Genomic DNA, 19,306 nt, shown 5'->3' with positions numbered 1-19,306 from the left:
AGCAGCTCATTCCACATGACTCTCTGAATGAAGAAGTTTCCTATCATGTTCCCCTTAAACAGTTCACCTTTCACTCTTAACCCATGACCTCTGGTTGTAGTCCCACCCAACCTCAGTGGAAATAGTCTGCTGCATTTACCCTATCTATACCCCTCATAATGTTCTATATCAAATCTCCTATCTACATTCTAAGGAATAATGTCCTAACCTATTCAATCTTCCCTTGTAACTCAGGTCCTCCAGAACCAGCAACAACCTTGTAATTTTTCTCTGTACTTTTTCAACCTTATTTACATCTTTTCTATAAGTAGGCAACCAAAACTGCACACATTACTCCAAATTAGGCCTTACCAATGTCTTATATAACTTCAACATAACATCCCATCTCCTGAACTCAATACTTGATTTTTGAAGGCCAATGCACCAAAATTTTCTTTACAACTCTATCTACCTGTGACAATAATCCAATGAATTAGGTACTTGTATTCCCAGATCCCTTTGTTCTACCACACTCCTCAATGCCCTACCGTTCATTGTGTAAGACCTACCCTGGTTGGTCCTACCAAAGTGCAACATCTCGCATGTCTGTATTAAATTCAATCTGCCATTTTTCAGCCCATTTTCCAGCTGATGAAGATCCATCTGCAAGCCATGAATGATAGCCTTCCTCGCTGTCCACTACAACCCCAGTTTTAGTGTCATCTGCAAATTTGCTGATCTAGTTAACCACATTATCATCCAGATTGTTGATATAGATGACAGGCAGCAAAGGACCAGGTACCGATCCCTGCGGCACCTACTAGTCACAGACGATCTCTCTACAAATTTCTTCTTCTAAATTCCTTGGACTGTTGGGTGGTCTGTAATATAGCCCCATAATGTGGTCATATCTTTCTTTTTTCTCAGTTCCATCCATAACACCTCAGTAGATGAGTTCTCCAGTCTGTCTTGACAGAACACTATCATAACGTTTTCCCTGACTTGTAATTCCACTCTCCTCCTTTATTTCCTCCTCCTCTGTCACATATAAAACAACGGAACCCCAGAAACTGAGCTGCCAGTCCTGCCCCTCCTGCAACCAAATCTCACTAATGGCTACAATATCATAATTCCATGAGTTGATCCACGCCCTGAGCACATCCGCCTTTCCTACGATACTTCTTGCATTGAAGTATACACAGCTCAGGACACTAGTTGCACCGTGCTCAGCCTTTTGATTCCCGACTTTATCTGAGGTCTTAACAACATCTGTCTCCATAATCTCTCCACTATCTGTTCTAGCACTCTGGTTCCCATCCCCTGCAACTGTAGTTTAAACCCCACCGTGCAGCATTAGCAAACCTTCCTGCTGGGACATTAGTCCCCTTCCAGTTCAGATGCAAACCATCTCTCTGTATAGAACTAGGACAGAGCCCAATGATCCAAAAATCTAATGCTTTCCGTCCTCCACCAACTCCTTAGCCATGTGTTAAACTATATAATATTCCTAGTTCAGGCCTCATTTATGGCATGGGTAACAATCCTGAGTTCACAACCCTGGTGGTCCTGCCCTTTAACTTAGCACCTAACTCCCTGAACTCCCTTCGCAGAACCACATCACTCGTCCTACCCGTGCCATTGGTACCTACATGGACCACGACTTCTGGCTGTTCACCCTTTCACCCTCCCATTTTAGAATGCTGAGGACTTGATCCGAGCTGTCTCAGACCCTGGCACTCGGGAGGCAACGTTCTATCCGGGAATCTCGTTTTCACCCGCAGAACCTTCTTTCTATTCCCCTCACAAACACATCCCCTATCACCACAGCTTGCCTCTTCTCCCCTCTTCCCTTCTAAGTTACAGAGCCAGAGACCCGACCGCTGTGAGTTTCCTCTGCTAGGTCATCTCCCCCCACCCAAAGAGTATCCAAAGTGATATGCCTGTTGTTGAGGAGGATGGCCACAGGGGTGCTCTGCATAGCCTGTTTAACCCCTTTCACCCTCCCGATTCTCACACCGTTTTCTGTGTCCTCCACCTTGGGTGTAACTACCTCTCTATATATCCGATCCATCACGCCCTCAGCCTCCCAAATGATCCAGAGTTTATCTGGGTCTAGCTCCAACTCCTTAACATGGATTGTTAGAAGCTGCAGTTGGATGCACCTCGCAGGTATAGTTGTTAGGGACACTGGAGGTCTCCCTGCTTTCCCACATCCACAAGAGGAGCGTTCAGCTATCCTGCTTGGCATCTCGACTGTTCTAACTGAACAAATGTGAAGAAGGGGAAATAAACTCTACCTGCGTTTTTTGGTTTAAGCCTCAAAATCTCCAGTCTAACTCTGACTGATCAAAGCTACTTTTAATGCTCGATCAGTGGACCTGTGGAGAATGTGGGAGAATCTGTACCTGTCCTCATTGAGGAGTCAGCAATGGAAAGAGTGGCCATTTTTAAGTTCCTAGGTGTCAATATCTCAGAAGATCTGTCCTGGGACCAACCCATTGATGCTGTCATAAAGAAGGTGAACCAATGGCTGTATTTAGCAGCTTGAAGAAATTTGGTATAAGACCATAAAACATAGGAGCAGATTTAGGCCATTTACCCATCAATTCTGCTCCACCGTTCAATTATGGCTGATCCTTTATCCTCCTCCTCAGCCCCACTCCACGGCCTTCTCCCCGTAACCTTTGATGCCGTGTCCAATCAAGAACCTATCAAAGTTTGCCTTAAATAGACCCAATGACCTGGCCTCCACAGCTGCCTGTGGTAACAAATTCCACAAATTCACCACCCTCTGGCTAAAGAAATTTCTCCACATCTCTGTTTTAAATGGATGCCCTTCTATCCTGATGCTGTGCCCTCTTGTGGTAGGCTCCCCCACATAGGAAACATCCTTTCCACATCTACTCTGTCTGGGCCTTTCAACATTAGAAAGGTTTCAATGAGATCTCCCCTCATCCTTCTAAATTCCAGCAAGTAGAGGCCTACAGCCAACAAACATTCCTCATATAATAACCCTTTCATTCCCAGAATCATCCTTGTGAGCCTCCTCTGAACCCTCTCCAATGCCAGCACATCTTTTCTTAAGATGAGGAGCCCAGAACTGTTCACAGTACTCAAGGTGAGGCCTCACCAGTGCCTTATAAAGCCTCAGCATCACATCCCTGCTTTTGTATTCTAGACCTCTTGAAATGAATGCTAACATTGCATTCGCCTTCCTCACCACCGACTCTGCTTGCAAGTTAACCTTTAGGGTGTTCTGCACAAAGACTCGCAAGTCCCTTTGCATCTCAAATTTTTGAATTTTCTCCCTGCTTAGAAAATAGTCTGCACATTTATTTCTGCTATCAAAGTGCATGACCATGCATTTTACGACAGTGTATTTCATTTGCCACTCTCTTGCCCATTTTCCTAATCTGTCTAAGTCCTTCTACAGCCTACCTGTTTCCCCAACACTACCTGCCCCTCCACCAATCTTCATATCAGCTGAAAACTTGGCAACAAAGCCATCTATTCCATCATCTAAATCATTTATATACAGCATAAAAAGAAGTGGTCCCAACTCTGACCCTTGTGGAACACCATTAGTCACAGGTGTATGTCACCAAAGACTCTGGAAATGTCTATAGATGTACAGTAGAGAGCATTCTGCATCACAACCTGGTATGGAGTCTCCAATGCACAGGATTGTAAGAGGCTGCAGAGTACTGTAGACTCAGCCAAATCCATCACAGGCAATGCCCTCTGTAATATCGAAAACATGTTCAAGAGCTGGTGCCTCAGGAAGGTGGTATCCGTCAATATAGACATTCACCATCCAGGACATGACTTCTTATTATTACTGTCAGGGAGGAGGTACAGAATCCTGAAGACCCGTACTCAATGATTTAGTAACAGCTTCTTCCCTTCTGCCATCAAATTTCTGAATAGTCCTAGAATACTACCTCATTATTTCTTTCTTTGCATGATCTATTAATTTTGTCATTATAATTTTATGACTGCACTGTATCGCAAAATAAACACTACTGTATCACATTATATAGCTCAGTGATAATAAATCTGATTGTGATTCTGATATACACATGCAATAATTCAAATACATAATTCCATGCAAAAGTCTTTGGCAGAAGTAAAAAGATCTGTAAAGTGAAGATGCTTTCAAAAATAATGAAAAGAAAATTTCTAAATATCAAAAAATTGCTATGAAGAGTGCTGAACAGTAAAAAACTAAACCATATCGTATTTGTTGTGACCACACATTGCCTTTAGAACTGTATCAATTTTATTAAATACACCGTCACGCAGTTTTATAACAAAATCAGCTGGTAAGTTCTTCCAAGCATCTCAGAGAACTTGCTACAGTTCTTCAGATTTTGACCGTCTCATTTTCTTCTGTCTCTCTAGTTAATCCCAGACAGCCTCAATAATATTGTGTTTAGGGCTCTGTGCAGGCCATGTCATCTGAAACTATATAAAACATCCAGGGTGCCTAAGCCTTTTGTACAGTACTGTATTTGCCAAGAATTTTTAAGGGACTTCGTGCACTCAGTTACCAGATGTTGACACCATTTTGAGGGAGGTTTTGTTGGCTATTGATGTTATTGTCGTAATGATAAAATCTTACCAGATCCCCTGTTTGTTCTTAAGGCTTCCAACATTGAAACTAAACAGGATTGGATTAAAAATATTCGGGAGGTAATACAAGAAAGAACTATCCACTTGAAAGGAGCTCTGAAAGAACCTATCCAGTTACCCAAAACCCCAGCAAAACAAAGGAATAATAGTAAAAGGTAGCATTTTTTGTCTTATTTCCGTATGCTGTTATATTTCATAATGTTGTGGAGTTTTTATCTCACAAACACTTAATGAAGAAATCCATTTGACTGGTAACAAATCCATCCAGAAAGAACCAATAGTCTTACAATCACCATGCTTCAAACTTTTCCTCAACATCACTGCTTCCACCATCAGTACCGCTTATCTCACCCTACTAGGAGACACGTGTTGTTCATTAAGTGATTCCAGGCTTTTCACTTTAGGTGGAATAGAAGTTAGGACAATGGGACGTTCCTTCTGCATGATGTGGGAAGTCAGTGAACCTCATAGCCTCCTGATGACTACATCTGTGGGGAGTGCACCCAAGTGCAGCTCCTAACAGACCATGTTAAGAAAGAAGAGCTGGATCTGGAGGCACTCAGCATCATCCAGGAAGCTGAGGGCTTTTATCGAGATGGTCACACTCAAGGCACAGGCTTCAGTCAAATGGTTAACCACCAGAAGAAGTGGGGAGAGTAGGCAGTCAGTGCAAGGTTTCCCTGTGGTTATTCCCCTCACTAACAGATATAACCTCGTGAATGCTGTTAGGGGGAATGTTTTTTGAGTGTTAGCAATTGGAGTTAGGTCTCTGGCACTGTGACTGCCTGGCAGGTTCCGAGGGAAAGAGTACAGACAGATATGGTATGGTGATAGGAGATTCAATAGCGAGAGGGCAAACAGGAAACTCTTGGGCCGCGGAAAAGACACCAGAATGATGTGTAACTTTCTTGGTGCCAGGGTCAAGAGTGTCACTGAGCAGTTGCAGAAAATACTTGAAGGGGAGGGAAAGCAGCCTAGAGTTCATTGTACATGTTGGTACAAGTGACACAAAAGAACAATGGATGAGGCCCTGCAGGATGTGTATAGGACGTGAGGTAAGAAATTAAAATGCAGGATTTCAAGGATTCTTACTTCTGGTGCCATGTTCTCACGAGGCCAGGAATAAAAAGATAGACTAGATGACTATGTGGTTGAAGAGCTGACGCAGGGAGTAGCTGTTTAGGTTCTTGGATCATTGGTATCTCTTCTGGGGTAGAGGCAGTTTGTACAAGAGGGACAGAGATACTGTGGCTATTTGGATAGACAGGGGCTTATTAGGGAGGGTCAACATGGCTTTGTGCGTGGTAGGTCATGTTTGACCAATCTATTGGAGTTTTTCGAGGAGGTTACCAGGAAAGTGGATGAAGGGAAGGCAGTGGATATTGTCTACATGGACTTCAGTAAGGCCTTTGACAAGGTCCCGCATGGGAGGTTAGTTAGGAAAATTCAGTCGCTAGGTATACATGGAGAGGTGGTAAATTGGATTGGACATTGGCTCGATGGAAGAAGCCAAAGAGTGGTGGTAGAAAATTGCTTCTCTGAGTGGAGGCTTGTGATTAGTGGTGTGCCACAGGGATCAGTGCTGGGTCCATTGTTATTTGTCATCTATATCAATGATCTGGATGATAATGTGGTAAATTGGATCAGCAAGTTTGCTGATGATACAAAGATTGGAGGTGTAGTAGACAGCGAGGAAGGTTTTCAGAGCCTGCAGAGGGACTTGGACCAGCTGAAAAAATGGGCTGAAAAATGGCAGATGGAGTTTAATACAGACAAGTGTGAGGTATTGCACGTTGGAAGGACAAACCAACGTAGAACATACAGGGTTAATGGTAAGGCACTGAGGAGTGCAGTGGAACAGAGAGATCTGGGAATACAGATACAAAATTCCCTAAAAGTGTCGTCACAGGTAGATAAGGTCGTAAAGAGAGCTTTTGGTACATTGGCCTTTATTAATCAAGTATTGAGTATAAGAGCTGGAATGTTATGATGAGGTTGTATAAGGCATCGGTGAGGCCGAATCTGGAGCATTGTGTTCAGTTTTGGTCACCAAATTACAGGAAGGATATAAATAAGGTTGAAAGAGTGCAGAGAAGGTTTACAAGGATGTTGCCGGGACTTGAGAAACTCAGTTACAGAGAAAGGTTGAATAGGTTAGGACTTTATTCCCTGGAGCATAGAAGAATGAGGGGAGATTTGATAGGGGTATATAAAATTATGATGGGTATAGATAGAGTGAATGCAAGCAGGCTTTTTCCACTGAGGCAAGGGGAGAAAAAAACCAGAGGACATGGGTTAAGGGTGAGGGGGGAAAAGTTTAAAGGGAACATTAGGGGGGGCTTCTTCACACAGAGAGTGGTGGGAGTATGGAATGAGCTGCCAGACGAGGTGGTAAATGCGGGTTCTTTTTTAACATTTAAGAATAAATTGGACAGATACATGGATGGGAGGTGTATGGAGGGATATGGTCCGTGTGCAGGTCAGTGGGACTAGGCAGAAAATGGTTCGGCACAGCCAAGAAGGGCCAAAGGGCCTGTTTCTGTGCTGTAGTTTCTATGGTTCTATGGTTCTATAACAGAATCATTGCTGAGAAAAAGGTGAACTAGTGGCTGAATGTTCCAGGACACTGATGCTTTAAGCATGGCAGAGAAACAGGTAAGAACGTTTCATCAATTATAGACTTCCCCATGATCAGTGGGAACGAGATGTGTTGAGAAATTCAGGTAGTTGTGAGAGTAGTAGGGTAGCGCCAGTGGGAGCTATCAGTTTACGTGGTGTTAACTGGGCCAAGGTTCAAGTTTATTTGTCACGCGTACATTAAACATACAGTGAATGCATTGTTTACATTAACAACCAAAACATCTGAGGATATATTGGCACACCCTGCGAGTGTTAAAAAAAACAAGTACCCAGAGTGTAAAGTGCTGAGATGGACAGAATTAGTATGGTCCCTCCAAGATAGTTTCCTTAAACAATACTGCACTTAAAGGAACATACTCAGGACAGGGCAATTCTAGACCTCCTCTTAGGGATAAAGTGGGCCAAGCAAAAGAAGTGGCAATTGGGAAGCACTTTGGGTCTAGTGGCCACAATTTGATTAGTTTACAAATCGTTATGGAAAAGGATAGAACAGGTCCACAGGTTAGAGTCCTGAAATGGAGCCTGGCCAATTTTGAGGGCATTAGGCAATATCTTGCAGTAGTTGACTGGGAAACTCCTTTTAAAGTCAAAGGAACAGTTGGCAAGTGGGATGCTTTTACAAAGGTCTCATATAACGGTAGCATATTCTTGTTCGAGTGAAGGGTAGACATACCAGGTCCAGTGAACCCTGGCTGACAAGCGATATTGACGCTCTAGAAAGAAAGAAACATATATTACTTTTAGTCAGCTGGGTACAAATATAAAACAATTGAAAAGCAGGCTTAAGAGGGATATTAAGAGGGGAAAAAAGAGGTGATGAGATATATGTATATGTATTAAGATAATCTCAGGAGGTTCTTCAATTATATTAACAGTAAAACTGTGTCAAGGAGGAGACTAAGTCCTCTTAAAGAAGGTGAGGGATCCCTAGGTGTAGAGCTCCAGGAGAGAGCTGAGATTTTTAATGTCTCTCCTAGGTGGTTACTAAGGAGAATAACATGGATGCCAAAGAACTGAGTAATAAGTAGTGAGGACTTGGATCATTTACATATTATGAGAAAGGAGGTACTTGCAACTTTGAAGCACATCATGTTGACAAATCCCCCAGAGTCCAACCAGATGCTCCCCTGTACCTTATGGGAGGCTCGGAAAGAAATCACCAAGGCATTGTAGAAATATTTGCTACTCATTAGCTAGTCGAAGTTCCAGAAGTCTGTAGGATGGCTAATGTTGTTTAATTGTTCCAGGACAGCAAGAACAGGCCAGGGACTACAGGCCAGTGAGCCTAACTTTAGTTGTACAGAAGCTCTGAGGGAATTCTAAGGGACAAGATCTACCATCGCTTGGATAATCAAGACTTAATCAAGAATAGTCAGCATGATTTGTGCAAAGGAGATGATGTCTGATAAATCTTTTGGAGTTTTTTGAAGAGGTAACTAAGGGAATAGATGAAGGCAGGGCAGTGGATGTTGTCTATATGGATTTTAGTAAGGCCTTTGAGAAGGTCCCACATGGCAGACTGAATCAGAAGGCTTGGTCACATGGGATTCAAGGGAGTTAACGAGGTGAATTCAGAATTGACTCAATGGTAGAAAGCGGAGGGTGATGGTTGAAGGTCAATTCTCTAACAAGAGGTTTGTGATAGTGGAGCGATTCAAGGATCAGTGTTGGGACTTATCTCTTTTATTCATTATGTATGTAAATGTTTTGGATTTGAATGTACATTATACAAATAGCAAGTTTGATAATGATACTGTTAAAGGTGTCGATTGACAAGGTAATGAAGAAGGTGTTTAGCATGCTAGCCTTCGTAGTTAGGAGTAGGGACATTACCCTACAGTCATAAGTCATTGATGAGGCCAGACTTGGAGTGTTGTGACTAGTTGTAGTCACCCTGTTATACAGGAAAGACATTGTCAACCTGGAGCAGGTGCAGAAGATATTTATAAAGATGCTGTCCGTGTTAGAGGCCCTCAGTTATAGGGAGCAGTTGCCACCCTAGACCTTTATCCCCTGGAGCACTGAAGAATGAAGGATCAGCTCATAGTAGTTTATAAACTTAACAGGGGTATGAGGGCATGCTCAGTCACAGCAGCCACTCAGGGTCCAGTCAAAGATGTGTTTGATTGTCCTATACATCTTCCTTACGATTGCGTGTCACTGCTGGATACTAAGACCACCAGGGACTGTAGGACTGTCCCATCAGCGAGTTGCTCGACAACGATAGAGCTAGACTTGCTGTGTATCATTGCTGTGTTGTTCCCTGGACCTGTGGCATACGTTGTGCCAAGATAGTGTGCAATCGAACAAACGGAGCAAGTGATTGTCTTGGATGATTTTATTGTGATCGCAAAACCCTGTTGGACATTGGTAACATAGAATACAGCAAGTCCAGTTCACTGGTTCATTGGCAAGATTAACCAGATATGTGAAGAGCAAGAGGATAAGATGTAAGTGAATAGGACCAATCCAGTGTGACAGTGGAAAAATGAGTATGGAACTGGCAGAGATAGCAGAGGTACTTAATGAATACTTTGCTTCAGTATTCACTATGGAAAAGGATCTTGGCAATTGTAGGGATGACTTACAGTGGATGGAAAAGCTTGAGCATGTAGATATTAAGGAAGAGGATGTGCTGGAGCTTTTGGAAAGCATCAAGTCGGATAAGCCACCAGGACCGGACAAGATGTACCCCAAACTACTGTGGGAGGTGAGGGAGGAGATTGCTGAGCCTCTGGCGATGATCTTTGCATCATCAATGGAGACGGGTGAGGTTCCAGAGGATAGAAGGGTTGCGGATATTGTTCCCTTATTCAAGAAAGGGAGTAAAGATAGCCCAGGAAATTATAGACCAGTGAGTTTTACTTTAGTAGTTGGTAAGTTGATGGAGAAGATACTGAGAGGCAGGATTTATGAACATTTGGAGAGGCATAATATGATTAGAAATAGTCAGCATGGCTTTGTCAAAGGCAGGTCAATTTCTTGAGGATGTGACTAAGCACATTGATGAAGGAAGAGCAGTAGATGTAGTGTATATGGACTTCAGCAAGGCATTTGACAAGGTATCTTGTGCAAGGCTTATTGAGAAAGTAAGGAGGCATGGGATCCAAGGGGACATTGCTTTATGGATCCAGAACTGGCTTGCCCACAGAAGGCAAACAGTGGTTGTAGGTGGATCATATTCTGTATGGAGGTCAGTGACCAGTGGTGTGCCTCAGGGATCTGTCCTGGGACCCCTACTCTTCATGATTTTTATAAATGACCTGGATGAGGAAGTGGAGGGATGGGCTAGTAAATTTGCTGATGACACAAAGGTTAGGGGTGTTGTGGATAGTGTAGAGGGCTATCAGATGTTACAGTGGGACATTGACAGGATGCAAAACTGGGCTGAGAAGTGGCAGGTGGAGTTCAACCCAGATTAGTGTGAGGTGGTTCATTTTGGGAGATCAAATATGATGGCATAATATAGTATTAATGGTAAGACTCTTGGCAGAGTAGAGGATCAGAGGAATCTTGGGGTCCAAGTCCATAGGACACTCAAAGCAGCTGCGCAGGTGGTTAAGAAGGCATACGGTGCATTGGCCTTCATCAATTGTAGGATTGAATTTAAGAGCCAAGAGGTAATGTTGCAGCTATATAGGACCCTGGTCAGAGCCCACTTGGAGTACTGTGGTCAGTTCTGGTCGCCTCACTACAGGAAGGATGTGGAAACTATAGAAAGGGTGCAGAGGAGATTTACAAGGATGTTGCTAGGATTGGGGAGCATGTCTTATGAGAATAGGTTGAGTGAACTTGGCCTTTTCTCCTTGAAGCGACAAAGGATGAGAGGTGACCTGATAGAGGTGTACAAGATGATGAGAGATATTGATCGTGTGGATAGTCAGAGGCTTTTTCCCAGGGCTGAAATAGCTAGCACGCGAGTACACAGTTTTGAGGTGCTTGGAAGTAGGTGCAGAGGAGATGTCAGGGGTAAGTTTTTTACGCAGAGAGTGATGAGTGCGTGTGGAATGGGCTGCCAGCGATGCTGATGGAGGCGGAAACGATAGGGTCTTTTAAAAGACTCCTGGACAGGTACATGGAGCTTAGAAAAATAGAGGGCTATGGGTAACCCTAGGTAATTTCTTAGGTAAGGACATGCTTGGCACAGCTTTGTGGGCCAAAGGGCCTGTATTGTGCTGTAAGTTTTCTGTGTTTCTATGGTTCTATAATTCAGGACAAAGTAATTAACCTTGGCAGTGAACAGAGAGTTTGTGTTTAGTTTTCTGAATAAACCTAATTTTTTTTTGTCACTGCCAGAAGTTAGAAAAATAAGCACTGCCTCAGAGTTTGGCAAACAGTCTCCTGGTCAAACATATAGTATTTAACAATGTTCGGATCAGTGACCATTGAATAATATTGAATCCAAACTTCAGAATGATTAGATCATTTATCATTGCTCCTTAAGATCTAGTGGTCTTCATCACAATTCTCTTTATGCCTCTTTCAAGTTCTTGTCTAACCAAGTGTTTAAATAGCTATTTATAACTATATTTATAATTTACAAATTATGATTTACTGTTTTGATAAAATACAAGCTATTCACTATAAAGGTTGCATTACTTTTTTTCTATCAAGTTGCCACCTGTGTCCATCTCCAACTATCTCAATAGACTGACTTTATTTTAGAAACAACAAAAATATATCGGAGAGTATTATTTTACAACCATCATCTTCTAAGCAATCTAAACATTTTAAGGACTTTATATTATTTTTCCATACCTAATTTACACTTACATGGCCTATATACCACCTCCTGCCTTTAATTACCCTTCCTATCTCTGTCTCACAGCTCTTACCCCAGTTACGTAACTTACCATTGTTCGGATGAAGCACATCCTTAAATATTTAAACAAGAGGTGCAGAGGTTCAAAGAACAATTGTAGTTCTTTGTATCTTTTTGTCAGTATCTTTTTCCAAGGGAGAAACAGTTTAATAATTTTGTTGTTCTTACCCTTAGGGACATGGGAGAAGATGGAGATAGTCAGGGAGATGGTAGCAGTCAGCCAGATACTATTTCCATTGCATCAAGGACCTCGCAGAACACCATGGACAGTGATAAGGTAGGTCCAATTTCATGGAATCAGTAGGTCTGCGCTTATGAATTCATCTGCCACGTTCTCAACAGCGCAATTGGAATAAGCCCTCATTAGCTACTGAATTAGTATCTGCAGGTCTGCACACTTGCAATGTGGGCCATGTAATGTTGGGAGTGTTGCTGAGTGTAGCATGGGCCATGTAATGCTGGGAGTGTTGCTGAGCATAGCATGTCCCTGCTGAGCCCCCTGCTCTGGTTTTAACGGAACCCTGCCTGTCATGAGACAGAACACAGAAGAGTGCAGCACAGGGACAGGCCCTTCAACCCACAGTGTTGTCCTGAACCAAATATATGAGTAATCAAATGGCCAACTAAACTAATCCTTTTTGCCTGCACAATGTCCATATCCTTCCATTTTCCTCACATTCATGTGCCTATCTAATTGTCTCTTGAAGTCCCTAATGGATCTGCCTCTACCACTATCCCAGGCCACGCATTCCAGGCACCCATCAGTGTCTGTGTTTAAAAAAAAATTGCTCCTAACATATCCTTTGAAATTACTCCCTCTCACCTTAAATGTATACCGTCTGCTTTTAGACCTTTCAAGCCTGGGATAAAGAAACTTTCTACCTTCTCAATAAACCTCTCATAATCTCATATACTGTACCTCTGTCAGATCTCCTCTCAGCATCTGTCGCTTGAGAAAAAACAATGCAATGTTTTCCAACCCTCGTGGTACCACAAGCACTCTAATTCCAGCAGCATCCTGATAAACCCCTTCTGCACTCTCTCTAAAGCTTCGACATCCCTCTTTTAATAGGATGACCAGAACTGTATGCAATACACCCTATGCTGCCTAACTAGAGTTTTATAAAGCTGCAACCTAACTTCCTGACTTTGAAACTCAAAGTAGAGCTGTCGATGTTGTCTAAATGGATTTTAGTAAGGCATTTGACAGGTCCCTTATGAAAGGCATGGGATCAATGGTGAATTGACTGACTGGATTCAGAACTCAGTACCTCAACTATTAAAGACAACCATGCCATATACCTTCTTAACAGCCCTGGCAACCTGTGTGGTCACTTAAAGGGAGCTATGAACTTGGACTCCAAGATCCATCTGCATTGTCTCTTTACATTGACCTATCAAGGTGCAACACTTCACGTTTGTCCGGGTTAAACTCCATCTGCCATTTCTCCACCCATAACTGCAACAGATCTATATCTTGCTGTATTCTTTGCCAGACATCTACCCTATCCTCAACCCCACTGATCTTCGTATCATAGGCAAACTTACAAATCCCACCATTCTACATTTTCATCCACCATTGTACATTTTGTTACATACCCCGTAACTGGATTGCCAAACCAGCAGAAATGGACCACTCGTTGGAGTCTGGATTACTAGGAACTAATAAAGTTTTATTAAAGAAATAAGTAACACAGTACTCTAATCCTAAGGATATAAATGCAACAGGTTAGCAATGATAATACACACATGTACACTGAGCTAAGGTAATAGGAATCAAACCAAGCTCTATCGCAGTCTAGGGGTAAAATGATCAGTCTTAAGTGACGCAGAGTTCAGTTCAGCTTAGTACAGTTCGCAGTAATCGCTGTTGTGCTGTTGGAGAGAGACAGAGAGATGCAATTTGGTTTTAGGCAGACCTTTTGGATATCTTCGCAGCTGGTTTCGGGCAAACCCTTTGATGTCTTCTATCCCGCTGTGGTCACCGACTGTGACCCCTCCGTTCCGGATACAACCGTTCTTCCGCGGTGAATCCGGCACCCAGGCAAGGGCGGACACACACACAAGGTTCCCACCGATCGTACCTTTGCATCCTGTGAGTCTATGGTTGGTTCCCGCGAACTGGACCTCCAAACTCCTACCAACTTGTGGGGGCACACCGCTCTTCCAGGGTCTCATTATCTCGTGATCTTGTGGTGTGTCGTGCCTTAGCGAACCTGTTCTTTTTATCCCCCTGCTGAGGTTTCGCCTGTCCATCAAACTTCAAACAGTTCAGGTTCAAAGCAACCGGTCTGTCAATATTCTGAATTGTGTTTCTTTTCCGTTAATCTCTCTTCTCCTCTCTCATTAACATTTTGAACGTTTCTCCATTGTCTCCCTTATCTTTCTCATTAGCATCAATTGTCTGATAACTTGGTTTGGTGTCACAAGTTACACACAGAACATCACAAACCGTAGAGGTCCTAGTTCAGATCTCTGCGGATCTCAGCTAGAATAAATCCCTTTGACCACTACCCTCTGTCTTCAATGGGCAAGCCAGTTCTGAATCCAATCAGCCAATTCACCATGCTTCTTAATCTTCTGGGTGAGCCTGTCATGGGGGACCTTGTGAAACGCCTTACTAAAATCCATTTAGACAACATCCACAGCTCTATTTTCATCAATCACCCTTGTCACCTCATCAAAAAACTCAATCAAGTTGGTGAGCCACATCTTGCTTCACACAAAACTAATTAGGCCATAGTTTTCCAAATGCTCATAAATCTCTGCCTCTGTTACTCAGAAGGAAAGGGGGAAGAAGAGGCACACTGTAGTGATAGGAGATTTGTTAGGGGAATGGACAGGAGGTTCTGTGGGTGAGAACAAGATTCTTGGATGGTATGTTGCCTCCCGAGTGTCAGGGTCCAGGATATCTTGGGCTGAGTCCTCAGCATTCTTAAGTGAGATGCTGAACAGCCAGAAGTCATGGTCCATGTAGGTACCAATGACATGGGTAGGATGCGTGACAAGGTTCGAGTTTAGAGAAGTTAGGTACTAAGTTAAAGGGCAGGACTTCTAGGGTTGTGATTTCAGGATTGCTAGCCATGCCACATATTAGTGAGGCTAGAACTAGGAAGAGTATACAGTTTAATACATAGAGTTGGTGTAGGAGGGAGGGCATAATATTTTTGGATCATTGGTCTCTCTTCCAGGGAAGTTAGGACCTGTACAGAAGGGACAGTTTGCACCTGAACTGGAGGGGGACTAATATCCTAGCAGGAAGGTTTGTTAATTCTGCATGGTGGGGTTTAAACTAGAGTTGCAGGGGGATGGGAACCAGAGTGCCAGAACAATTAGTGGAGAGGTTGTGGAGGCAGAGGTTGGTAAAACCTCAGACAAAGTTAGGAATCAAATGGTTGAGCAAAATCAAAAAGTGACAATTTAAGATCGATGAACCTTCCTCCTTGACTTCCCATTGAGAGTACTGAGAGACAGGCTACACCTGAACCCGAGGCGGACCAATATCCTTGCCGACAGGTTGCCAGAGTTGGGGATGGAGTTGTTGGTTTACAGAGGCAGTGTGTAGGTGAGACTGCTAGCAAGGAGAGGTTGTTGAAAATTGTACTCAACATGATGAGTTGCAATGTGAAAAGGGCTCCAAATCGAAAAGGGTGATGAATGCAGGACTGAATATACACAGTTATATTTGAATATACACGGTATACAGAATAAGGTATACCGTGTAGCATAGCTACAGATTGACATGTATAATGTTGTAGGCCTCATTGAATTATTGCTGAAAGAAGCTTATAGATGGGAGCTTAATGTCCAAGAGTAAACATTGTATTGAAAGGACAGGCAGGAAGGCAGAAGGGGTGGCATTGCTCTGTTGGTAAAAAATGAAATCAAAACATTTGGAAGTGGTGACATAGGGTTGGAAGGTGTTGAATCATTGTGGGTAAAACTAAGAAACTGCAAGGGTAAAAAGACCCTGTTTGGAGTTGTATACAGACCCCTAACCCTGAACTTTACCAGGGTTCATTTGAGCATTGGATGGGGTAAATATTTAGCCCAAAAACAACACCTGGTCTTTATGGAATTCACATTTTTGAGGCTTGACGTAAAGGTTATTTTCAAGAAGGCATCTAAGTACTCTCCGGACATGCTGGACATGCTGCTGATGAGAGTGGAAATAGATAAGGATGTCACCCAAATACACAAAGACAAACTGGTTCAACATGTCCCTGAGCACGTTGTTAACCAAGGCCTGGAATACAGCAGGGGCACTGGCCAGACCAAAAGGCATCACCAGGTATTCATAGTGGCCATTAGAGGTGTTGAAAGCCGTTTTCCACTCATCTCCTTCTCTTATGCGAATCAGATTGTAAGCATTGCGCAGATCAATTTTGAAAAATATTAATGCTCCCTGGAGATGTTCAAATGCAGACGCCGTCAAGGGAAGAGGGTAGCGGTAGCATTAGTGGGAGAGATTGTCGGGGCAGCAGAAAAGGAGGACCTGCGAGATGCTGGGAGTGGTACTGAGGCGGCCTGAAGCTGCTGAATTGAGCTGGTGAGAATGTTAGTGGCTGTCGCTGATGGTGGCTGTTCACAGTAAGTTCATGGACGGCAGCCGTGAGTGCGGAAATCATAGACACCTGAGTCCGATTGTCTGTGGTGAGCTGTTGAACAGTTGCACCTCGGGACGATACCTGTTTCTCCAAGTGAGAATGGGCTTGTCGGCATGAGGTTACCTGCCTCATTGCCTCCATAACTTCACTGAGAACCGGTTCCATTGCCTGTAGCTTGTCTCCTACCTGACCAATGAACCTCATGGCCAGGGTCAGCTGTTGTCTCTCTGCTGGGTCCAACTTTGTTGCTCGAGACTTGCTGTTGCAAGGTTCGGAAATGGCCCAAGTGCGGAGTGAGAGACACTGAGATAGGTCGATAGTTCACGGACTTTAATACGAACCGTGTTAAAGGGAAAATAAAACAATAAACGCTAGGCCAAACAGGGCTGTTAACTAAAGCTCTCAAAATGAAAACGAAGCCTACACTGAGGCTGAAAAGAACATATAAACATTAAACAAATACCACTAGTCTTCAGAGTCGGTTGACTTGAAAGTCCAGTTTCTCAGGGAAGGCCGACCGCAAAACAGCAGCAAAGCATTGCTGTGCTCTGTCCAAGTCTCGACAAGCACTACGAATACAAGTATGGAGTTGAATACTGTCAGGATTAACTAATAATTAGCTGTCACGAGCAAATTCACAGGCACAATTGCCGTATCTACTGCACTGCCGAATACGTGGTTGCGACATCCACAGGAATCCCCTACCTTCATCCCATCTGTAGTCTACATGTCACCTAGCCCTTAAGGAACCAAATGCAGTAATCAGCAACAGAGAAGCAGCATTTCCCAAGCCTTGTCGTGTTGTGGCAGGAGACTGATCAAGCCAGTTTGAAGAAATCTCTGCCAAATTACAGTATTTTCAACACATTACCTGCCACACTGGAAGGCCCAACACACTTGACCATGCTACACTACCATCAAGAACATTTATTGATCCATCCCTCACCTGCACTTCCAACCACCTGCCAGTGTACAGACAGATATTGAAAAGTTCAAGACCTGTGTAGAGGATTAAGAAGAGCTGGATGGCAGAGGTGGAAGAGCAAATTTGGGATTGTTTTAAGTAGGCGTTCAAGGAACTGTCAGGTCCTAAATGAATGTGCCAGAGTCATTAGCACTGTGTACCCACAAAAGCATTCCAAATCTTCCTCAAGCAGAAGCCCCAGATGAGCCAAAAGAATCATAATTGCTGACTGCTTGATCCATGGCCTTCAAGGTTGGTGACCCAGAGCCATGCAAGCTCTAGGTGTGACTTCAGGAAGGCCATTGTGAGTGAGGAGGCAATTTCATACTAAATTGAATCACGTATTAGCACATGCCAGCTGTGGCAGACATGAAAACTATTACTTCATACAAGGTGAGAACAGATAGTGACACATCCTTCCCAGAAAAGCACAAGGTCTTTTTTGCATGCTTTGATAAGGAGAGCTATGACACACCCACGTGTGTCCCTACATCTGTGTATGATCCTGTAATGTCAGTCCCTGAAGCCAACGGCCAAGCGCCCTTCAATCCATGAAAAGCTTCTGCTCCAGGCAGCATACCTGGCTGAGTACTAAAGATCTGGCTGGAGTATTTATGGTCATATCCATCCTCTCAATTCTGCTGTTTAAGATTCCCACCTACTTCAAAAAGACATCTATTATACCTGTGCCCAAGAAGAGCATGATGACCTGCCACAATAAATACCATCTGGTGGTGCTTACACCAGCTGCAATGAAGTGTCTTAAGGAGTTGGCTATAGCATGCATCCTGCCCAATATACCATCCTTCCCACCAGTGGTCGTATCTTCAGGAGGTACTGTCTCAAAAAGCCAATTTTCATCATTAAAGATCCCCACCATGCAGACCATTTCATTTTCTCACAACTAGTTTTGGGGAGGGGTATAGAAACCCTGAAGTCCCACACCACCAAGTTCAAGAACAGCTACTTCCCTTCAACCATTCAAACATTCACTTTCTTAACCAGCTTTAGTGATGCTATAACCACTTTGATCACTTTGCACTAAAATGGACTTTTTAAAATCCTAATTGGGTCCTTTCTTGTAAAACTTGTGTGCAATTTATATTTGTTTTCCCTTGTGACTGCTGCTTATATGATGCTCTGTGCACGTGATGCTGCTGCAAATAAGTTTTTCATTGCACCTGTGCATGCATGTACTTGTGCATATGACAATAAACTCAACTTTGACTTTGATTTAGTCAAATATACTCAGTGGCTACGTTATTAGCTACACCTGCTTGTTAATGCAAACATCTAATCACCCAATTATGTGGCAACAACTCAATGCACAAAAACATACAGACATGGTCAAAAAGTTCAGTTGTTGTTCTGACTAAACATCAGAATGGGGAAGAAATGTGATCTAGGGGACCTTGACATGGAATGACTGTTGGTGCCAGATGAGATGGTCTGAGTTTCTCAGAAACTGCTGATCTCGTGGGATTTTCCTGCACAGCTACAGCAGCAGAAGACCATGATCATACTCTCAGTGGACACTGAATGTATGTGAGTCACATAATAAATGATATGGACCTCGAAATATGTGAAATCATACTTTGACCTTGATGAAGTTATAAAAGACAAATTTTGTTAATGAATTCCGGAAGAACAGAAAAAAAAGAC

General features: G+C 43.2%; 1 protein-coding gene across 1 annotated transcript in view; it reads left to right on the top strand.

The window, feature by feature from the left end:
- Positions 1-19,306, top strand: part of kalrna (kalirin RhoGEF kinase a) — a 734,185-nt gene that overhangs the window by 480,589 nt on the left and 234,290 nt on the right. The window contains exons 32-33 of the mRNA XM_072261937.1: positions 4,624-4,766; positions 12,248-12,350. Of these exons, the coding sequence (XP_072118038.1) occupies positions 4,624-4,766; positions 12,248-12,350 (246 nt within the window). The remainder of the gene's footprint in view (positions 1-4,623; positions 4,767-12,247; positions 12,351-19,306) is intronic.

This window comes from Mobula birostris, chromosome 6 (genome assembly GCF_030028105.1).
Source record: "Mobula birostris isolate sMobBir1 chromosome 6, sMobBir1.hap1, whole genome shotgun sequence".
NCBI classification, from domain to species: Eukaryota; Metazoa; Chordata; class Chondrichthyes; order Myliobatiformes; family Myliobatidae; genus Mobula; species Mobula birostris.
Note: the sequence above shows the minus strand (reverse complement) of the source record. Positions and strands in the feature narration are given on the sequence as shown.